Genomic DNA, 23,420 nt, shown 5'->3' on the forward strand with positions numbered 1-23,420 from the left:
AGAGTGGGAGAAGGTTTTTACTAATGTATTGGTTAGGATCCCTAGTCATGACAATTCCCAGATATTTCAATGCGTCCACTGCTACATTTCTTGCACTGTTATCAAATCAATGGGGTCTATGGGTAATAACTCGGACTTTTCCCAATTTATCTCGAGTCCTGAAAAGCTGCCGAACAACTCCATCATTCTCATTGCCTTTAACAGTGATTTGCTCGTATCCCCCAGAAAAAGCAAGATATCGTCCGCGTACAGCGCGATTTTATCCTCACCCATCCCTCTCTGGAAGCCGACTATCTCAGAACTCGCTCTTATAGAAATAGCCAGGGGTTCCAACACCAAGGCAAAGAGCAGGGGGGATAATGGGCACCCCTGTCTGGTTCCCCTCTCTAGTTCAAACCAGTCTGATAGGTCGTTATTAACTTTTAGTCTTGCCTTGGGTCTATCATAAAGCATTTTAATCCATGCAATAAAAACGGGGCCAAAACCAAATTTCTCCAACACTCGCCAGATGTAACCCCATTCCACACTGTCGAATGCTTTAGTCACATCTAAAGTCAATATCGCTCTTGAGCCTTCATTATCCGTTGGGGACTGTAAGTTGCATATTTACTGCTTACCGCCGTACAACTTAAGTTGATACACCCCTGGATGGTTAGCAGTTCACTTTAAAGTGTTGTTGACTGCTTTGTAGGCAGGTGCAGCATAGTATACATGCTTGCAAACTTGTTGCTTAAATGCATGTTTAAATATACACGTTTGGAAAAACATGAGCATAGGTGCATTTTAAGAAGTTGTATCTCCAGTATAGTGCATATGTACTTGGCTAAATCCTGGAGGTCTAGTATGGGGTCAACTGCAGTCAAGCAGGTGCTTGTTTGCAAACTAGCTGAAACGCACGGCTGCTGAAAGGCATGGTTGCTGGAATGCACGGTTTCTGAAGATACATGTTTTTACATATTCACATAAATATGCATGGTTATACATGTTTGCATAAAGATACATGATCATGGTTGCACAAGAATCCATGGTTTCACAAGAATGCATGGTTGCACAAAGATGCATGGTTATTCATGTTTGCATAAATATACATGGTTATACATAATTGCATAAAGATACATGGTTGCATAAAGATGCATGTTTGGACATGTTTGTATAAATAGACATGGTTATTCATGATCGCATAAAGATAGGTGATCGCATAAAGATGCATGTTTTTAAATGTTTTCGTGGTTATACATGATCGCATAAAGATACATGGTCGCATAAAGATACATGGTTGTATAAAGATGCATGTTTAGACATGTTTGTATAGATATACATGGTCGCATAAAGATACTTGATCGCATAAGGATAGATGGTTGCATAAAGATGCATTTTTATACATGTTTGCTTAAATATACATGATCGCATAAGGATACATGTTCTCATAAAGATACTTGATTGCATAAAGATGCATGTTTATACATGTTTGCTTAAATATGCATGGTTATACATGATCGCATAAAGATACCTGATCGCATAAAGATACTTGATCGCATAAAGATGCATGTTTATACATGTCTGCATAGATACGTGTTGCGTAATGTTACATAAACATGTTTCATAAATGCATGCTTTCTTTTTTGCGAAAAAATGCTTGTTTCCATGGGCAAATAGTTGCATAAGCACATGCTTCCATAAACGCATGCTTCCATATTGCTTAAACACATGCTGGCATGTTTTCATTTGTACTGCATACCTGTTTATTTACATTAAGCTGTATACATATGTACTTGTTTTCCTGGGCTTATTTGCATAGGACTACATGCATATGGGCTTATTTGTTACTGGGTGCTTGTTTGCCTGGAGGTACATGCATGTGTGCTTATTGATCTTGTACTGCATACATTAATGTATGAATGGCAAGAACACTTGTATACCTGCATGTTTGCATACCTAGGTACTTGCATACCCTAAGGGGTTGCATAGAGGTAAACCAACATTGTTTTAGGCCTGCATCCTTGGAGGACTGTATATTAGGTTGGATAATATAGTTGTTGCATTATTTACATGTTATACCAGTTAAATGATTCCAGAAAAGAGAGGCAGCTGGGGAAGCAGGGGCACCGCTCTCAGGTTCAGGGATCTGCCGGTGTCTACATCTCCCGACAGTGATTTTGGGTGCATGTGAGCCACTGTGGTGTTTGGCATTGCAGTGTTTCCTGGCGCATTCATTTTTCGTCAGACTGCGGCTGTATCACCTTGATCATGCCTGATCTCGGTTGATCGAAGCCTAAGCAGGATCAAGCCTGGTTAGTATAGAGATTGGAGACTGCCCAGGGATACCAGATGCTGTAAGCTTTTCCCACCTGGGTGTGGGAGGCATCTGAGGCTGCTGGGTTTTGAGAGTATCTCAGGCCAGAAAATCTTAGGGCAGTCTCTGAGGTGGTTTGCTCCATCTTTAGCCGGCAGAAACCTGGTAGGTTAAGGGCACCTCTTGGGACTGTCTGGGTCTGTCACAGAGTCGTCAGTCTTTTGTCTTGCATTTGCTCTTGGAACAGAAGGTATGGGCTCATTATTATTTGTGAGACAAATGGTAGCAGTTCCAAAAGCCAAATAGGGACATGAGGTCTATCTTAAGATCTCAAGCCACTGACCATCTTTCTGTTTCAGATAGGCTAGACTGTTCAGTGATAAACTCTCCTCAAGAGGTAGAGTTCAGCGTCCATAATCATCTGTAAACGGACATCTTCGTGTGGCGGTTTGTTTCCAGGCTCATCAAAGATTTCTGTAATTGCAGTGGAAAGCCGTTTTTTTTTTTTTTTTGTGAATCTTCCCTTTGGGTTGGCCACAGCTCCAGAGGGTCCTCAGAGCGTCCAGCCCCAGTGCTGGGCTTGCTGAAGACACCTCAATACTCTTTACCTCAATCTTTGCTCAGGAAGCAGTCTATTCCAGGGGGGTTCCTTCGATATATTTCTACAGGAGGAAGCTATGTTTAGGTCAAAGCACGTTCTCTACACACAGCCCTACTCCAGGTCTTGGTAGAGGTTCATTCTCTGTCTGGAACCTAAAGATCCAGGCATGCATTGCCGGAAGGCTCTGTTTCTGGGGTGTTGCAGAGCAAAAATTGGTGCTTGATATTCTTCCTTTTCAGGAATTTGGAAAATGATAACCAGTAACCATCTTAGAGAGATGTCAGTCTCTCTAAGTTGACGTGAGGCTGGCCACAGTTCAGTGGGCTTGGTCTCCACAGGAGAGAATACTGTCCAATAGCTTGGAATTTTTGGCCAATATGCTTTGCTCTGGATTATAGGACAAACCTGTGGTAGGGCATTTTAAGGAAAAAAACTTTTAGGAGGGAAGTTTAAGGAAAAAAAAACTTACATTAAAATGCCCATCAATGCAGCCTCATCAGTGTTCATCTGCAGCCTTGTCCATCATTGCAGAATGAACAGTGTCTATTTGCAGCCTTGCCCAGTGCAGCCTTGCCAAGTGCAGCCTTGCCCAGTGTCGTGTGCTGTTTGCAACATTTGTTTAAATTTGCCGCTGAGCCTGTGTACTCGGGTTGTCACGCCGCCCCTCCTCCCTGCTGTTTCAGAGAGGATGAGAGGAGTGAGCGCTGACGAAAAAGACAGAGCCGAGTGTACTGTGTACTCGGCTTGGCTCGGCTCACAGTCCCGCCATTGGACCTATGTTATGTCCATCATAGGAGCCGAGCCGAGTACACAGTACACTCGGCTCTGTCTTTTTCGGCAGCACTCGCTCTTCTCATCCTCTCTGAAACAGCAGGGAGGCGGGGCGGCGTGACTGCGAGCAGAGCCGAGCACTCGGCTCGGTCTTTTTCGGCGGCGCTCGCTCTTTTTTGGCTCAGACAGTGGGAATCGGCGTATAACACGCACCCACGATTTTCCCTTGATTTTAAGGGGAAAAAAGTGCGTGTTATACGCCGATAAATACGGTATATATATATAGATATATCTATATCTATATATATATATATATATATATATATATATATATATATATATATATATATATATATATATATATATATATATATATATATATATATAGATAGATATAGATATCTATATATATATATATATATAGATATAGATATATATCTAGATATCTACATATAGATATCTAGATATATATCTATATCAACCACCAGGGCGGCACCAGAGGTCATGCGACTCGGGGAGGTGTACCACTTTATTTGGGACAGTACAAGTGCTGTCTCTATCGTCAATACATATTCCTGGTATAGGATAGTGGCAAGGGGAACTCTGCAGGGGAATCTACTAGATTCCAAGTTCTACAACAGTTTGGGACAGGTGTGTCTGGGACAAGAGTCCCACTGCTAATAAGGGTACATGTACTGGTAACACCTTAAGGTTTGGTTCTCCCTTATTAGAGTTTTTCTTTCCCCATTTCAGATTCTGACACATCTTTTGAGAAGAATCCGTAAGGTGGTAACACTGATATTATTGTTGGCCGAATTAGCCCAGGGGGGCTTGGTACACAGGCAAGTGTACGCCCTGAAGCCTTCTTCACAAATGCAGTGGGAATGTTTTTTATGGGATGAAGTTCATTTTCATGGCAAAGAGGGACGTTGCAATTAATTGCAATTCATCGGATCACTCTTCATAACATTCTGGAGTATATGCAAATTGCCATCATAAAAACTGAGGCAGCAGACTTTGTGAAAATTAATGTTTGTGTCATTCTCAAAACTTTTTGCCACGGCTGTAGATATTTGCTAGCACATCACGGATCTTCAGGTTGAGTCCAAACTATTTTTTTTATTGAAACATGATCACCTCACAAACAACAGAGTGCAGCGTTTCGGAGCCGCGCAGGACCCCTTTGTCAGACGTGGTCATCATGCCTGACGAAGGGGTCCTGGATGACCCTGAAACGTTGCACTCTGTTTGTGATGTGATCATACTTCCTTAAAAAATTGTTTGGACTCAACCTGAAGATCCATGGTGTGTTGGCAAATATATATATACATCCTGTATTATGCATGTTCCAGTCTCCAGCTGGTGGTTGCTGCAGCACCCATTATTTTAGAGCCTATTCCAGGACCGTGTGCGTTGAGAATATGGGTGGTTAAGGAGGCCACACAAGGTGCAGAGGCTGACCAGTGACTTGGTATATTTTGCCTATATTTTCCACTAAAGGTCTGGAGGAGGTTCATGAGAAAGGAGGTTTTTTTCGCCCTCAAAATGTTGATTTCTTCCTTCTCCTCTCTCTCTCTCCAGGTCTGGCTCTGCGTCTTCTCTCACTACTCTATTTGGGGTACAACTCCTTGTATGTATTTGCAACATTGGCTGCCATCTAAGGCTAGGACTGCACATGCACCAGGGCTTGCTACCCCTCTGTAAAGCAATCTGCGCCTATTTAGGAAGACAGACAGACTTATGTATTGCCAGGGAGGGGCGGGCAAACATGATGAGGTCCCAGGGTTCAAGGGACACGTCCTACTGGCAATCATGTTGCTGGTGAGAATTTGCCAGCTGCGGGATTGCTAGAAATGCAGGGAAGGAGGGTGGTGGTGGTGGTGGGGGGGGTGATATACATATCTACTTTGTTTTTGTTGCTCCCTCTCTGGATTCGGCAGTGAGGCTTTGCTCCCTTGCTTTTGAACATGTTGCAAACCAAGAGAGCACCACCTTGCCTCTTCATTCAGAGAGAGAGTGACGTGCCAGCAGGTAAGTGTTTTACTGCCTGCATGTGTCCCTCCATGGTGATCTTACCACAGTGTAACATGGCTCTAAAGGCTCTCCGGCTAAACGTTTAGGCCGGGTTCGCACATATGCAAATTGGATGCGAGTTTCCCCACATCCAATTTGCATGACATGTGAGTGTGACCCGCTCCCGATGGAGCCAGTTTACACGTGTCCGAAAGGCAACCGCGGTCTGCAATGAAAAAGGGTCTGGTGCGTCTTTGGGTCAGGTTCAGGTGCGAATTCAGGCAAAAATTCAGACCTGAATCACACCTGAACCGGTGTACAGGAATGCACCGGACCCCAGGCAGGAACCCGCGGCCGCACATGTGTGAACCTGGCCTTATTTCTTGTTAAACAGTTCACCCCATTAGAGCAAATTGGACCATGCATTATAAATGGTTTTTGCCTTCCTCTGGATCAGCTGTGGGTATAGGGTTCTGTATGTAGGTTTTCAATTTATTTATTAATTCTTTTTATTGGTTGGACTTTTTTAACCTAAATTTACACTTATGACCTGTAAGTAGAAGAAAAAAAGTACAAGTGCAATACATACAATTAATGCAGAGCTATCCCCTGCAGTACCTCTCCTTGGCCACAAGATATCCTCGGGCTTCCAGGTCTGCTAAACCTTGAAGTAGAACTATAAGTAAGGATGAGCTCCGGCGTGTTCACACAGCCCACGTGCAGAGCCCGCCAGGAAGTCGGCGCTGCGCTAATCACAGGCAGTGAGACATTTCCCGATCTCTGCAGCCGCACATCAGGACAATGTCTCACTGCCTGTGATTAGCGCAGTGCCGACTTCCTGGCGGGCTCTGCACGTGGGCTGTGCAAACACGCCGGAGCTCATCTTTAACTATAAGCAAAAACATTTTTTTTTCCATTTTTGGAGAGAGTAAGGGAGGGTCATAACCCCTGTCATGTTTTGCCATCTGTGACCCACTGGGGAGATTTACCTTCACTTCCTGTTCTGTAACCAAAATAGAAAGTCAGAGGAAATCCCTGCAGATTTCCAGGGGATTCCTTGAGGATCACCAGAACTAGTGTCCCCACTGGACGATTTTCCCTCTATTACTGTTCTGGGGACAACCCAAAATTTGGGATTTTTTTTTACTTTCACTTTCAATGTTAATGGTAAACAGGACAAATACAGAGGGGGAATCTCTCTAACGGGGGCACAGACTCATTACTGTGAGTGAAAGGCACCGCGGCTACCTTCATTTACAGTGTGCTGGTGCAGAGAGAGTGCCACTGACGTCACCACGTCGGCACCGCTGTCTAGATCAGTGAGGATCACCCAGGCCTGAGAAGAGGCAAACATAAATAAGACCTTGCAGTGTCATGTGACCTACCTTACGACTTTAGAAAAGGTAGCTATAAAAATAAACACAACTGTAAAATTTAGCCTAAATGTTGAGGGTGGAGGGATAACACAGAGCTCCAGGATCGTGTTAAAGCTTTTTAAAAAGATTTGCGTTTTTTTTTTTTTTTTCTTTATTTTAAATCTGTCTTGTCTGTATTTCTTTCTAACAAAGTCACAATAAGTTGAAAAGTCTTCCAGAAGAACTGGCCGAGCTGCAGAACCTCAAGAATCTTCTTCTTCACCACAACCAGTTGGAGGAGGTTCCCAACTCCATGGGACGGCTGACTGCTCTGGAGGAATTGGTAAGCTGTTTTTATAAAGGTGGTCAGCTAAAGCCCAGCTCTGGACAACATTTTTATTTGATTTTTTTCCATGCAGTGGGGCTGTGCATTTATTGCACGGGTCAGCTGATCCTTTGATCCTCTGGAAAATGGCGCTCCCCTAGGTCCAGCAGTGGACTCTCCAGTGGTCTTGAATAGTGGACTGTTCCTGATGTCATCGCGCCCAGAGTAGGCTCCATAGACCAGGAATGGTCCACTATTCAAGACCGCTGGATAGTGGGGGTGCCTGACTGGTTTTGTGTGGGGAGGATCCGCTCTCCTCTCCCCTGGAAAAAATTAGCAGTTAACCTATGCAGTGCAGACGGCAGATGGCTGCAGAATAAATCTGATGCTGCTTCTGTCCCCCGCCAGCTTTACACTGAGAACTGAGTGTTCAAAGGCCGATGATCGCTCAGTTCTCAGGTCCACTGCTAGCACAGAGCTGTGACTGTCAGTCACCACTCTGTGCTCTGCCCCTTCAGCGCTCACAGGGGTCCCGGGCTGTGGAGGGGGCGGGAGCAGCTGCCTCAGGCTCTCAGTGGTGTGCTGAGAGGATGAACCAACTGCTGGTAAGGCATCTGGGCAGATCCCAATGTTATTGTCAGGATCTCTGCAAAGCCTGGACAGGCTCTGTGATGTCAGCCAACAGCGGGATGTGACCCGTTGTCGGCTGAATGTGGGTCAAAGGAGTGCAGAATTAAGTGCACTCCTGTGAACCACAGAAGTATGACCAAAAGAGCTTTAAAACTTCTCCTTTAAAGGCGCAATCCACATTTAAGTCTATGTTTTATGTTACAACCATATTTAGGGTGTAATATGAAGCACTAATGCATACAGTAACCCCAATCTGCCCGCCCTTCCTCACCACCTGAATTGTGAGGTGCATCATACTGGGAAATCCTGTTTTTTTTTTTTTTTTTATTTTATTTTATTTAGTGCAGCTTTGTATGGCTCCGCCTGCATTTGTAATCTCGGCAGTTATGTGGTACATTGATTACACTGCCTGATATTCAACCACCCACTAGAGGGATAATCTACATATGTGTACTTGTAGACCAGTTCTGAAATTTAGAACGAAAAAAAAAAACCGAACGTTGCATTCAATGTTTCTTTCATGCAAAGGTAAGCACTTCCTGGACATGCTCTATAGTTCCCTTTAACATGGCAATAATATTGCAGGACCTCTCCAATAACAGCCTGAGGAGCGTTTCCAGCAGTCTTGGTGCCCTCACCTACCTCACTCGGCTAAACTTGTCCAACAACAAGCTGAAGACCCTTCCTCCAGAAATCAGCCGCATGAAGAGTAAGACGGTCTCTTTTTATAAACCGATATAGATGTTATTTCTTCGTTGCTTAAGGCTTTTTGGGCACAGAGTATGAAGATCAGACACAAAATGATGGCAAAGGTTGTTTTTCTTCTTGGTTAACAAATTACCAAGGAGAAAGGACTTCTGGATTAATGCAGTACTTGCATTGCAGGCCAGTTAGAGACTATCCCTTCCACTGGGATTTAAAGAAGATGTACGCTGTAAACTATTTAATTATGATGTCTGTTTAAAAAAAAATGGCTGGAAGGCCAGTTACCTTTGCAGATAGTGCTGTTTTTTTCCTATACCTAAGATAGTAGAGGGGGAGGGGAGAAAAGGGGATTGTGGGGGACACAGAGGCTGCCTAAGGAAAAGGGAAATGGGGGATAAGTACAGAAGAGGAAGGGGGAAGAAGTGGAAAACCAAGGGGGTGATATTGCTCATTAGAGTTAAAGGTTTCAGAAAGAAGTAAATAAGCCAGGGTTGACAGATCAGGTGAAGCTAGTGCTGTGTTTTCAGTTCCCTGCCTTCTCCTCCACACCCACCATTGTGTGCTTATTTTTTTTTTATATCAGATTTTATTTTTGAAAATTTTAATAGAACAAATGACAGACAGAACAAATATTAAACAAGTATAACAACAAAAAAACCCCACAAAATCTACAATATTTAATAGACGATTCCCTTTTCTGTCGTCCTTCCTTCCCTTTAAGCAAATATATCAACATCAACAACATTATATTTTATTCCTTAAATTAATTTATCATCCACTGCCTCGAAGTAGATTCGAGAGAGGGACAGGAGAATGGCTTTTGATGCCTCCTCTGGCTGCCATCGGAGGGAGCTCTTAGGGGACGGTAGACCAGTTCTGGATTCCAACATTGGCTACCACTGGAACAGGGGTGCCAAACTAAATTTCATTGTGGGCCGCATCAGCATTATGGTTGTCCTCAAAGGGCGGGTTGTACCTCTAAGACTATATACATTTATCTAGGGCTTTTTCTTTCAGAGAATAGGTGCAGGAACTTAACCATGGATCCCATCACCCCCCCCCCCCCGAACTGCATCGAACAGTGTGTGTGCGCGCTATGTACAGCGTGCAGGGTTGAGGAGTGCGCTATGTACAGCGTGCAGGGTTGAGGAGTGCGCTATGTACAGAGTGCAGGGTTGAGGAGTGCGCTATGTACAGAGTGCAGGGTTGAGGAGTGCGCTATGTACAGAGTGCAGGGTTGAGGAGTGCGCTATGTACAGAGTGCAGGGTTGAGGAGTGCGCTATGTACAGAGTGCAGGGTTGAGGAGTGCGCTATGTACAGAGTGCAGGGCTGAGGAGTGCGCTATGTACAGAGTGCAGGGTTGAGGAGTGCGCTATGTACAGAGTGCAGGGTTGAGGAGTGTGCTATGTACAGAGTGCAGGGTTGAGGCGTGCGCTATGTACAGAGTGCAGGGTTGAGGAGTGCGCTATGTACAGAGTGCATCATATTCATTCAGTTATTCATAGAGGACTGGGTGGGGCGAAACGTGTCAGCCGGCGTGGCTTGTGGAGTAGGCAGAGGCCGCCACATATAGACATGGACACAGACAGGACCAGGGGAATGCCGTTATTCTGCTTGCAAGATACACACTACTGGATGGTGTTATTACACCTCAGCACCCCATTCCAGAGACCAGCAGGACAATATTCATTCCTTTTGCTTTTGCTTTGAGTGGCACTGCAAGTAACAAGTGTGTATCAATCATTTAAAGAGGTCTACCTGTATATAAAGTTCCTGAAATCCTTCCATTGCCACATCCGTACACTCTAATTAGAAAACAAAGCAAACCCCTAAGATCGGACCACAACAAATTCTAAAAAAATATATATTTTATTATATGTAGAAAACATAAAAAGATTTTTACACATGAATAGACACGATTAAAAACATATATTCGAGTCTGAACAGACTTCGGCCTATCATGGCCAGTTAATGCAAATTTTACGTAGCAATGGAAAAGTGAGCCCCTGTGCATCAACGCGTTTCACAGATTTGCTTCCTCAGGACACACAGAAGGATAACGGAGGATAAAACAGGCCTCACATGTACTTTTGGCAATATTGGTAGGTCTGATGGTCAGCTGACTACTAGGTTTTGGCTTTATAGTATAACTGTCTTTTGCTGACTCCCACAGGTCTCCGTCAGCTGGACTGCACCTCCAACCTGCTTGAAGACATCCCTCCTTCCCTGGCCGGTATGGACTGTCTGGAGCAGCTTTATCTGAGGCAGAATAAACTGACCTTCCTGCCAGAGCTGCCCAACTGCAAGCTACTGAAAGTAAGGCCTTATAATGTAATTATTTCCTGTATTTGTATAGAGCTTACATGTAACTATTCACGTCAGTCCCCACCTCAGAGGAGCTTACATTTCTTGGGCTTCATGAATAACGTGTGCAAAGCCCGTATTAACTGTCTGACCAATCAAATGTCTGAGTTTTCCTTCCTAACTATGGAGCTTCTGCCTTTAGGGCTCAAGCACATGGGCACTTTTAGCATAAAACAAGTAAAAATTTTCGCTGAACTGAAAAAAGCAAGCGGCCAGCAAAGTTCGTAGATAACAAACAAAAAGTCACATGCACAAAAATTATTGCGGCGCTGAAAAGTTCAAAAATGAAATTGAAGAGTGGGAGGAATCCAATCACCAAATATATTGTGCAGATGTAGAAAGAGTCACTCGTCACCACGTGGTAATGTAGTCTGCTTACCAGAAGGTGTTAAGTATTAGGCATAGATGATAAATTCTCAATAGCATCCAGCAAATCCAGCCCACTGGAACCCCTCATCAGACCACAACATCCGTGGGATTTCCTTCACATATAAACATCTCCCAATGGTCACTTCAGAATTAGGCATTCAGGCATGTAGTCATCATATATCCGAGAAAAGAAAATGAAGGACCCATAGTGAAGCCCGTAATGATAGATAAAAAAACTTTTATTGTAGTAACTTACAGTTGAAGCTTAAAACAGCATGCATCAATGATAGGAACAAACGGCTGCAGCAATCAGCGTATGGATGTCAGCCTGCCTGACATGTTTCATCGTAACAGATGTCTTCAGAGGCACCTTCTGGTAAGCAGACTACATTACCACGTGGTGACGAGTGACTCTTTCTACATCTGCACATGGGCACTTTTGCCTGTATAGCTTGAAGACTGGGCACCGAAAAGTGTTCAGTCCCGTTACAGTCATACCTTCCACCCTACTCCTCTCACACAGGGTGCAGCCCCAAACTGCAACGATCTGTGTGTTCTGACCCCTTTCTATCAGAACCAGCATTAACTTTTGTAGCTATTTGAGCTTCAGTAGCTCTTCAATTGGATTGGACTACACGGGCCAGCCTTTGCCCCCCCCCCTACATAAATCAGCCTTGGTCGCCCATGACCTTGTTGCTAGTTGGCCGGTTTTTCTTCCTTGGATCTCTTTTTGTTTAACCTGACCACGGCACATTCAGAAAATCCCACAAGAGCTGCAGTTTTGGAGTTGCTCTGACCCCGTCATCTTGCCATTACAGTTTGTTCCTCGTCAAAGTCGTTCAAATCTTTACACTTGCCCATTTTTTTGCTTTTAGCATATTGCCTTCAGCTATAACATGTTCACTTGCTGACTTATCTATCCCACCAACGTTAGGTGCCATTGTAACGAGATAATCATTTTATCTGTCAGTGGTCATATTGTTATGGCTGATCAATGTATGTCTGCTTTTTTATTCTTACTACTTGACTTTGAGAAAGCCGTAATATGCAAGATTATATACCATATGTCAGTGTTGTTGCAGTGCTTTAAATGCTAAGTATGCCTTTTGAAATAATAAAATAATTAAATGCACAGGTATTTGCTAGAGCTGCACGATTCGGGCTAAAATGAGAATCACAATTTTTTTGCTTAGAATAAAGATCACGATTCTCGCGGCGTAACATCATCATTCACATTATACCAAAAATTTGGGCTAACTTTACTGTTAGTTAATGTGTATTCAAAAGAAATTGCGTTTTGAAAGACCGCTGCGCAAATACAGTGTGACATAAAATATTGCAACAACCACCATATTACTCTCTAGGATCTCCGCTAAAATATATATATAATGTTTGGGGGTTCTAAGTCATTTTCTAGCAAAAAAATACTGATTTTAACTTGTAAGCAACAAGTGTCAGAAAAAGGTTTATTTAGTCTTTAAGTGGTTAAACTGACCTCATTTAGAGACTGAAGTTCATTCAGTTGACCTTATAGAACTATATGTTACAATGTTTCTCTTTATCTCAGCCTGTTGTAAGAACCTTGGCAGGCTGGCTTATTTTTATAATTTCATTTAATTTAGTTTAATTTAATTTAATTTTTTTGACAGCTGTCGGCTTGATCAGAGAACTCTCTGCACTGAATGGAGGAAATGCTTTTTTAAGATCGGGAGGGGGGTAGAATCGCGATCTTGATTATTTAACGATTAATCGTGCAGCTCTAGTATTTGCCAAAAAATTAGCATTTCTAATATCTTATCCTAAGGTCCGCTCGGCTGTTTTCCTAAGGTCTGATCGGCTGCTAATCTAAGGTCCGCTCGGCTGCTATCCTAAGGTCCGCTCGGCTGCTATCCTAAGGTCCGCTCGGCTGTTATTCTAAGGTCCGCTCGGCTGCTATCCTAAGGTCCGCTCGGCTGCTATCCTAAGGTCCGCTCGGCTGCTATTCTAAGGTCCGCTCGGCTGCTATTCTAAGGTCCGCTCGGCTGCTATTCTAAGGTCCGCTCGGCTGCTATTCTAAGGTCCGCTCGGCTGCTATTCTAAGGTCCGCTCGACTGCTATTCTAAGGTCCGCTCGGCTGTTATTCTAAGGTCCGCTCGGCTGCTATTCTAAGGTCCGCTCGGCTGCTATTCTAAGGTCCGCTCGGCTGTTATTCTAAGGAGTGGGAGGGGATGTTCGGGTCTCCAATGTAAAATCCCAGAAGCGATGTCACCTCCGGTTTACTTGGCTGCCAATAGCGGCGTTTTAAAAAAAAAAAAAAGACAGTATTCATAATCCCTGATTTTTTTGTGTTCTGAATACCTTTAAGTGCAAAGGAGGAATTGGGGGTCTTTTAGACCCCCAGTCCCTCCATAAAGAATACCTGTTACCACCTATTACTGTCACAAGGGATGTTTACATTCCTTGTGACAGCAATAAAAGTGATCAGAATTTTTATTTTATTTATTAAAGGGACAATGTATAATAATGAAATCAAAATAAATAAGAAAAAAAAAATGTTTTTTTTCTTTAAAGCGCCTCTATCCCCACGCAGCAAAGAAAATGCATATGTAAGTCGCGCCCGCAAATGTAAACGGTGTTCAAATGACACATGTGAGGTATCGCCGCCAGCGTCAGCGTGAGAGCAATAAGCAAAAGACCTCCTCTGTAACTCTAACCTGGTAACCGTAAAATTTTCTTAAAGCGTCAACTATGAAGATTTTTAGGTACCGTCGTTTTTCGCCATTTCACGAGTGTGCGCAATTTCAAAGCATGACATCTTAGGTATCTATTTACTCAGCATAAAATCATCTTTCACATTATACAAAAAAAATGGAAAGTGTCTTTTTTTTCTCAAATTGCTTTTCAAAGACTGCTGCACAAATACCATAAAATACATAAAATATTACAGCGATTGCCATTTTGTTCTCTAGGGTCTCTGCTAAAAAAATATATATAATGTTTGGGGGTTTTGAGTAATTTTCTAGCAAAAAATACAAATTTTAACTTGTAAGCAACAAATTTTAGAAATAGGCTTAGGCATGAAGGGGTTAATAAAGAGACTTTGTAACTGTCAGCCTTTTTTTTTAATGGGAAAACTAGAAATTGAAGTGCTATATTATTCATGTGTTGAGTATTTTGACATCCTTACTACCGACTTGTCATTTTCTATGTACAGTATGTTTGGTTTTATATATAAATGTTTGCTTGGAGTTTGGCTTTCATAAATGACCCTGAGCCTTTGACTTCTCAGGAGCTGCATGTTGGGAACAACCAGATAAGCACAGTGGGCCCTCAGCACCTGACCCACCTCACTTCCCTCTGTATCCTCGAGCTGCGGGATAACAAGCTGAAGAGCCTCCCCGATGAGATAACCGTGCTGAAGGGTCTGGAGAGGCTCGATCTCAGCAATAATGACCTTGGCAGGTAAGGACGTGGTCGAGGCACAATTGGGCCTTTAATGCTTCACTTTAATAAATGGCTAACAAATGCAGCACTTAAGATTCTTTGTTTTTCTTTTGCAGCCGCCTAGTGCGCTAGGTAGGCCCATGAGTAACTATTTGGGGTCAGCAAATGACAGGGGGTATGCAATTGCTCAACAGCTGTCATCATTCCTCTGTGCCCTATAGAATTAGTTCTTTATGGGGACTGATACTCCCATACATAATATATAGAAGTACTGGAGTTGTCGGACGTCCTGTATGTTTACTTTATCTGTATAAAGGATTTTATTTTATGTTTTCAGTTTGCCCGGCGCCCTGGGACATCTTCCGAATTTGAAATCCTTACAGCTGGAGGGTAATCCACTGAGAGGAATTCGTAGGGACATACTGAGTGTGAGTATTTGGCATAATTCTCCAGCTATGGTGTTACTGCTAAACCACTTGCTGACCGGTCCATAGCCGAATGATGGCTATCAGATAGTTCTGGGAGGGCGTACTATGACGTGCTCCCAAACTCGCGCTTCCCGCCAGTGCAGCAGCGCAAGTGGGCTGGATCTGAAGTGCCCACAGCGCTGATCTGTGCCCATCTATGCCCCATCCGTACCCATACATGCCCCATCCGTGCCCATCCATGCCTCATCTGTGCTCATCCGTGGTCATCCATGCCCCATCCATGCCCCATGCGTACTCATCTATGCCCCATCCGTACTCATCCATGCCTCATCCATACTCATCCATGCCCCATCCGTGCTCATCCATGCCCCATCCATACCCATCCATGCCTCATCTGTACTCATCCATGCCCCATCCGTGCTCATCCATGCCCCATCCATACCCATCCATGCCTCATCCGTACTCATCCATGCCCCATCTGTGCTCATCCATGCCCCATCTGTGCTCATCCATGCCCCATCCATACCCATCCATGCCTCATCCGTACTCATCCATGCCCCATCTGTGCTCATCCATGCCCCATCTGTGCTCATCCATGCCCCATCCGTACTCATCCATGCCCTATCCGTACTCATCCATGCCCTATCCGTACTCATCCATGCCCCATCCGTACTCATCCATGCCCCATCCGTACTCATCCATGCCCCATCCGTACTCATCCATGCCCCATCCGTACTCATCCATGCCCCATCCGTACTCATCCATGCCCTATCCGTACTCATCCATGCCCCATCCGTACTCATCCATGCCCCATCCGTACTCATCCATGCCCCATCCGTACTCATCCATGCCCCATCCGTACTCATCCATGCCCCATCCGTACTCATCCATGCCCCATGCGTACTCATCCATGCCCCATCTGTGCTCATCCATGCCCCATCTGTGCTCATCCATGCCCCATCCGTACTCATCCATGCCCCATCCGTACTCATCCATGCCCCATCCGTACTCATCCATGCCCCATCCGTACTCATCCATGCCCCATCCGTACTCATCCATGCCCCATCCGTACTCATCCATGCCCCATCCGTGCTCATCCATGCCCCATCTGTACCCATCCATGCCCCATCTGTACCCATCCATGCCTCATCCATGCCTCATCCATGCCCATCCATGCCCCATGCGTACTCATCCATGCCCCATGCGTACTCATCCATGCCCCATGCGTACTCATCCATGCCCCATGCGTACCCATCCATGCCCCATGCGTACTCATCCATGCCCCATGCGTACTCATCCATGCCCCATGCGTACTCATCCAAGCCCCATCTGTGCTCATCCATGCCCCATCCGTACTCATCCATGCCTCATCCGTGCTCATCCATGCCCCATCCATACCCATCCATGCCTCATCCATACCCATCCATGCCCCATCCGTACTCATCCATGCCCCATCCGTACTCATCCATGCCCCATCCGTACTCATCCATGCCCCATCCGTACTCATCAATGCCCCATCCGTGCTCATCCATGCCCCATCCGTACTCATCAATGCCCCATCCGTGCTCATCCATGCCCCATCTGTACCCATCCATGCTCATCCATGCCCCATCCATGCCTCATCCGTGCCCCATCCGTACTTATCCATGCCCATCCATGCCTCATCTGTGCTCATCCATGCCTCATCCGTAGCCATCCATGCCCCATCCGTACTCATCCATGCCCCATCCGTACTCATCCATGCCCCATCCGTGCTCATCCATGCCTCATCCGTGCTCATCCATGCCCCATCTGTACTTATCCATGCCCATCCATGCCTCATCTGTGCTCATCAATGCCTCATTTGTGCCCATCCATGCCTCATCCATGCCTCATCCGTACCCATCCATACCTCATCTGTGCCACATCAGTGCCCTACAAAAGTGTAATAGGTAGTAATTTATGTTTCTAGAACACCTGATGGTGCTCCCTGCATGTTGGGCCTCTGTATGTGGCCGGGCTGTAAAAAAGTCTCCCACATGTGGTATCGCCGTACTCAGGAGGAGTAATAGAATGTGTTTTTGGGTGTAGTTTCAAGTATGCATATGCCATGTGTGAGAAATAACTTGTTAATATGACAATTCTGTGAAAAACAAAAATCTTCATTTTGCAAACTTTTGTGGGAAAAAAATTACCATGCCTCTTACTAAATACCTTGGAATGTCTATTTTCCAAAAAGGGGTCATTTGGGGGGGGGGGGGAGGGTATTTATACTGTCCTGGCTTGTTAGTGTCTCAAGAAATGAGATGGGCTGTCAGTAAGGATTATTTTGCTAGAAATAGACATATATATACAGTGGCTTGCGAAAGTATTCGGCCCCCTTGAACTTTTCAACCTTTTGCCACATTTCAGGCTTCAAACATAAAGATATAAAATGTTTATTTTTTGTGAAGAATCACCAACAAGTGGGACACAATTGTGAAGTGGAACGAAATCTTTTGGATTTTTGAAACTTTTTTAACTAATAAAAAAATGAAAAGTGGGGCGTGCAAAATTATTCGGCCCCCTTGCGTTAATACTTTGTAGAGCCACCTTTTGCTGCAATTACAGCTGCAAGTCGCTTGGGGTATGAATCTATCAGTTTTGCACATTGAGAGACTGAAATTATTGCCCATTCTTCCTTGCAAAACAGCTCGAGCTCAGTGAGGTTGGATGGAGAGCGTTTGTGAACAGCAGTTTTCAGCTCTTTCCACAGATTCTCGATTGGATTCAGGTCTGGACTTTGACTTGGCCATTCTAACACCTGGATACGTTTATTTGTGAACCATTCCTTTGTAGATTTTGCTGTATGTTTGGGATCATTGTCTTGTTGGAAGATAAATCTCCGTCCCAGTTTCAGGTCTTTTGCAGACTCCAACAGGTTTTCATCCAGAATGGTCCTGTATTTGGCTCCATCCATCTTCCCTTCAATTTAACCATCTTCCCTGTCCCTGCTGAAGAAAAGCAGGCCCAAACCATGATGCTGCCACCACCATGTTTGACAGTGGGGATGGTGTGTTGAGTGTGATGAGCTGCGTTGCTTTTACGCCAAACATATCGTTTTGCATTGTGGCCAAAAAGTTGGATTTTGGTTTCATCGGACCAGAGCACCTTCTTCCACATGTTTGGTGTGTCTCCCAGGTGGCTTGTGGCAAACTTTAGACGAGACTTTTTATGGATATCTTTGAGAAATGGCTTTCTTCTTGCCACTCTTCCATAAAGGCCAGATTTGTGCAGTGTACGATTGATTGTTGTCCTATGGACAGACTCTCCCACCTCAGCTGTAGTTCTCTGCAGTTCATCCAGAGTGATCATGGGCCTCTTGGCTGCATCTCTGATCAGTCTTCTCCTTGTCTGAGCTGAAAGTTTAGAGGGACAGCCAGGTCTTGGTAGATTTGCAGTGGTCTGATACTCCTTCCATTTCAAAATGATCGCTTGCACAGTGCTCCTTGGGATGTTTAAAGCTTGGGAAATCTTTTTGTATCCAAATCCGGCTTTAAACTTCTTCACAACAGTATTACGGACCTCCCTGGTGTGTTCCTTCGTCTTCATGATGCTCTCTGCGCTTTCAACAGAACCCTGAGACTATCACAGAGCAGGTGCATTTATACAGAGACTTGATTACACACAGGTGGATTCTATTTATCACCATCAGTCATTTAGGACAACATTGGATCATTCAGAGATCCTCGCTGAACTTCTGGAGTGAGTTTGCTGCACTGAAAGTAAAGGGGCCGAATAATTTTGCACGCACCACTTTTCAGTTTTTTAATTGCTAAAAAAGTTTAAAATATCCAATAGATTTCGTTCCACTTCACAATTGTGTCCCACTTGTTGGTGATTCTTCACAAAAAATTAAAATTTTATATCTTTATGTTTGAAGCCTGAAATGTGGCAAAAGGTTGAAAAGTTCAAGGGGGCCGAATACTTTCGCAAGCCACTGTATATATATATATATATATATATATATATATATATATATAATATCATTTATTTGAATTTTTTTTAGCAGTGGCCCTATAGAATAAAATGATGGGCGTTGCAAAATGGGTGGCATTTGCGTTGCGGTTTTTCAAACACAATCTTTTTGTGAAAAGTACACCTAAATTAATTTTATTGCACACAAGCACAAAATAATATCCAATTTCCAATTTTTGAGGAAAATATAAAACATAATGTTACGCCCAATATATAGATACCTAACATGTCACGGTTTAAAATTGCGCACGCCAGGGGAATGGCACCAAACCACGGTACTTAAAATTCTTTATAGGCGATGTCTTTACAGGTTACCAGTTTAGAGTTACACAAGAGGTCTGGTGCTAGAATTATTGCTTCTGCTCTGGCGTTCGTGACAATACCTCACAAGTGTGGTGCGATCGTTTAAATAAGTATGTGGGACTTACGTATGCGTTCGCATTTGTGCATAAGCATGGGGGAACGGGGGAGCTTTGTTTATTTTTTATTAACTTTATTGCTATCACAAGGGGTGAGCTACATCCCTTTTGATAGTATGGCCTATGAAAGGTCCTCTTTATGGAGAGATCTGGTGTCTATTAGACCCCAAATCTCTCCTCTGGCCTCCAATACAGCCAATCAGACAAAGATTGGTCTGATCAGCTGCTTTCCTGTCCACTAACAGTTTCTGGGGTCACAGAGAGGGCTTTTTAAAAACTGTGGTTTATTGCTAGTAATTGTACTCACATAAGACAGAAGTCACTCGCACGTATCGAGATTCAGAACCCACGCATAACGTGATGACGTCAGACTATGAGCCCCGCATAACGCGTTTCGTTAGAAAAAAATGACATCTTCAGGGGAATTGGGAAGCACATGGTCACGTAGCTGTCATGTTGCTTCTTTGTTTTGTAAATTCTATCTAGGATGAGGTACCCCCATAGCCTTTCTGTTCACATTTTTTATCGGTCACGTAGCTACTCTCACCAATGAGTTCTTGTCACTGCAAACATTATGAAGCATACTCACTCCAGGGCCGTATATTGCAGTGTATGGTGCACAGACCACTACACCAGCAGCATGGGGCATCACTGCTGCGGTCCGGAGGGGTGACCAGGATATTTTGGAGTTAGTTCACCTTTTTAATGAAAAAAGGTGAAATTACGCTTGTAAAGTGAACCTGTGCTTTGCCCGTTCACCACTGAAATAGACTGGAATCTGCTGAAGTTCGCTTGATGCATGCCTCCTTAACATACGAAAAAATCTAACTTTTTTGGATATATTACATACTATAATTATCATTATTATACAGGGTTTATATAGTGCCAGCAGTTTGCGCAGAGCTTTACAACATGAGAGCAGACAGTACACTTACAATACAATTCAATGCAGGAGGAAACAAAGGGCCCTGCTCATTATAGAAGGAAGCACAGTGGTGTAGTGGTTAGCACTTCCACCTAGCAGCACTGAGGTCGTCAGTTCGAATCCCAACCACGGCACTACCTGCCAGAAGTTTGCATGTTCTCCCTGTGCCTGTGTGGGTTTCCTCCGGGTACTCCGGTTTCCTCCCACACTCCAAAGACATGCTGGTGGGATAATTGGCTCCTGTCTACATTGGCCCTCGTATATGAATGTGAGTTGGGGACCTTAGATTGTAAGCTCCTTGAGAGCAGGGACTGATGTGAATATACAATATACACTCACCGACCACTTTATTAGGTATACATGTTCAATTGCTTGGTAACACAAGTTGCTAATCAGCCAATCGCATGGCAACAACTCAGTGCATTTAGGCATCTAGACGTGGTGAAGATGACTTGCTGAAGTTTAAACCGAGCATCAGAATGAGGAAGAAAGGGGATTTAAGTGACTTTTTTAACGTGGTATGGTTGTTGGTGCCAAACGGGCTGGTCTGAGTATTTCAAAAACTGCTGATCTACTGGCATTTTCACGCACAGGGTTTACAGAGAATTGTCCGAAAAAGAGAAAATATCCAGTGAGCGGCAGTTGTGTGGTGGAACATATCTTGTTGATGTCAGAGGAGAATGGGCAGACTGATTCCAGATGATAGAAAGGCAACAGTAACTCTAATAACCACTCGCTACAATCAAGGTATGCAAAATACCATCTCTGAATGCAGATGAAGCAGATGGGCTACAGCAGCAGAAGGCCATGCCGGGTACCACTCCTGTCAGCTAAGAACAGGAAAGTGAGGCTACAATTCACACAGGATCACCAAAATTGGACAATAGAAGATTGAAAAAACATTGCCTGATCTGATGAGTCTTGATTTCAGCTGCGACATTCAGATGGTCAGGTCAGAATTTGGCATAAACATGAAAGCATGGATCCATCCTGTCTTGTCACCGGCTCAGGCTGGTGGTGGTGTAATGGTGTGGGGGATATTTTCTTGGCACACTTTGGACCCCTTAGTACCAATTGAGCATCATTTAGACACCACGGCCTACCTGAGTATTGTTGCTGACCATGTCCATCCCTTTATGACTACAGTGTCCTCATCTTCTGATGGCTCCTTCCAGCAGGATAATGCACCATGTCACAAAGCTCCAATCATCTCACCACTGGACAATGAGGTCCCTGTACTCCAATGGCCTCCACACTCACCACATCTCATCCAATAGATAACCTTTGGGATGTGGTGGAGCGGGAGATTCACATCATGGATGTACAGACGACAAATCTGCACAAACTGCGTGATGTTATCATGTCACTATGGAGCAAAATCTCTGAGGAAATAAATAACTAATCTAAACAATTTGTCTTTTTTTTTTTTTTTTTTTTTTTTTTTATGACAGGTTCACTTTAAACTGAGTTTTATTGCTGGAAAACAAATTGAAAATTAGAAGTATAACTGTATATATATATTTTTTTGTCCCTTTTAGAAAGGCACTCAGGAGCTACTAAAGTATTTAAGAGACAGAATACAAGTTCCCGGTAAGTTATTTTCACTCTTCAGATGACATTTCACATCTGGGCTCTGAGGTTATCATTCAAAAACAAAACAAAAACATTCCTCTTGCTTCCCCTTTCCAAACAAATGGTAGTAGATTACCAGGTTCACCTTTGTATCTGCAGGCTTTTCTTCTATTTGGACCTGCGGCTCCTGCCAGTGGGGACTCCGTGTCCTAGTGCCATAACGCTGCCATAGTCTGTGCCTCTGCAAGAGCAGCGTGGTCTCCCTAGGGGGCGCTGGAACTTGGCTGGCTGTGTTCTCAGGTTCCAGATTCTGTACCAATGGTTTATTGGAAGGTGCAGCACTGTGCCGGTGTTCTGCTGAGAAAGTTCCCCTCGGCGGATAAGGACCCCCCTCTACTGCGCAGGCGCTGCGGAAATAGCCGAAGCCGAATAGTTGGAAATCAGCTATACACGGCGCCTGTAAGAGGGACCCTCACGGCCTCGCTTCGCTTGGCACTTTTTTTATTCTCCCTCTAGGTCCACTTGGATGGTGGGGCTTGAACCTGGACCCAGGGCGCAGGCGCCGTGTACAGCTGATTGAAGTTTTTAAGCTTCGGCTATCTTCGGCGGCTCCTAGTAGTTCGTACTGCCCAAGCGCTGCGCCTGCACAGTACGGGGGGGTCCTTATCCACCGGGGGAACTTTCTCGGCAAGACACAGGGAGCCGTGCATGGCTTTGTTTGGCAAATAAAGTTAGTTGGAAAAAACAGTGATGCACTTTTTATAGACCAGGCGTATTTTGGCGTATTCTAGCACTTTTTTTTTTTTTTTCTTTGCTAGAACACGACTAAGAACCCCCAAACATCTATATATATATATATATATATATATATATATATATATATATTAAAACTCCAAAAAAAGTGTATTCTTTCCCAAAAATTTGCATGTGAAAAACCGCTGCGCAAATATCACGTGACATCAAAAAGGTGCAAAACCCTCCAATTTATTCTCTGGGGCCTCTGCTTTAAAAAAAAAATACATACATATATATATATAAAAGTGTGTATGTGTATATATATATATATATAATTTATTCTCTGGGGCCTCTGCTTTAAAAAAAAAATACATACATATATATATATAAAAGTGTGTATGTGTATATATAGATATATATATATATATATATATATTATGTATTTATTTTTTTTTAAAGCAGAGGCCCTAGAGAATAAATTGGAGGGTTTTGCAC

The 23,420-nt window shown here is 43.9% G+C and overlaps 1 protein-coding gene across 1 annotated transcript in view; it reads left to right on the forward strand.

Moving 5' to 3' along the window:
• LRRC40 (leucine rich repeat containing 40) overlaps window positions 1–23,420 on the forward strand; it is a 70,326-nt gene that overhangs the window by 10,334 nt on the left and 36,572 nt on the right. The window contains exons 4-9 of the mRNA XM_073593755.1: window positions 7,247–7,376; window positions 8,574–8,697; window positions 10,868–11,010; window positions 14,696–14,868; window positions 15,188–15,278; window positions 22,157–22,208. Coding sequence (XP_073449856.1) covers window positions 7,247–7,376; window positions 8,574–8,697; window positions 10,868–11,010; window positions 14,696–14,868; window positions 15,188–15,278; window positions 22,157–22,208 — 713 coding nt within the window. The remainder of the gene's footprint in view (window positions 1–7,246; window positions 7,377–8,573; window positions 8,698–10,867; window positions 11,011–14,695; window positions 14,869–15,187; window positions 15,279–22,156; window positions 22,209–23,420) is intronic.

This window comes from Aquarana catesbeiana, linkage group LG07, assembly GCF_042186555.1.
Source record: "Aquarana catesbeiana isolate 2022-GZ linkage group LG07, ASM4218655v1, whole genome shotgun sequence".
Classification (NCBI taxonomy): Eukaryota; Metazoa; Chordata; class Amphibia; order Anura; family Ranidae; genus Aquarana; species Aquarana catesbeiana.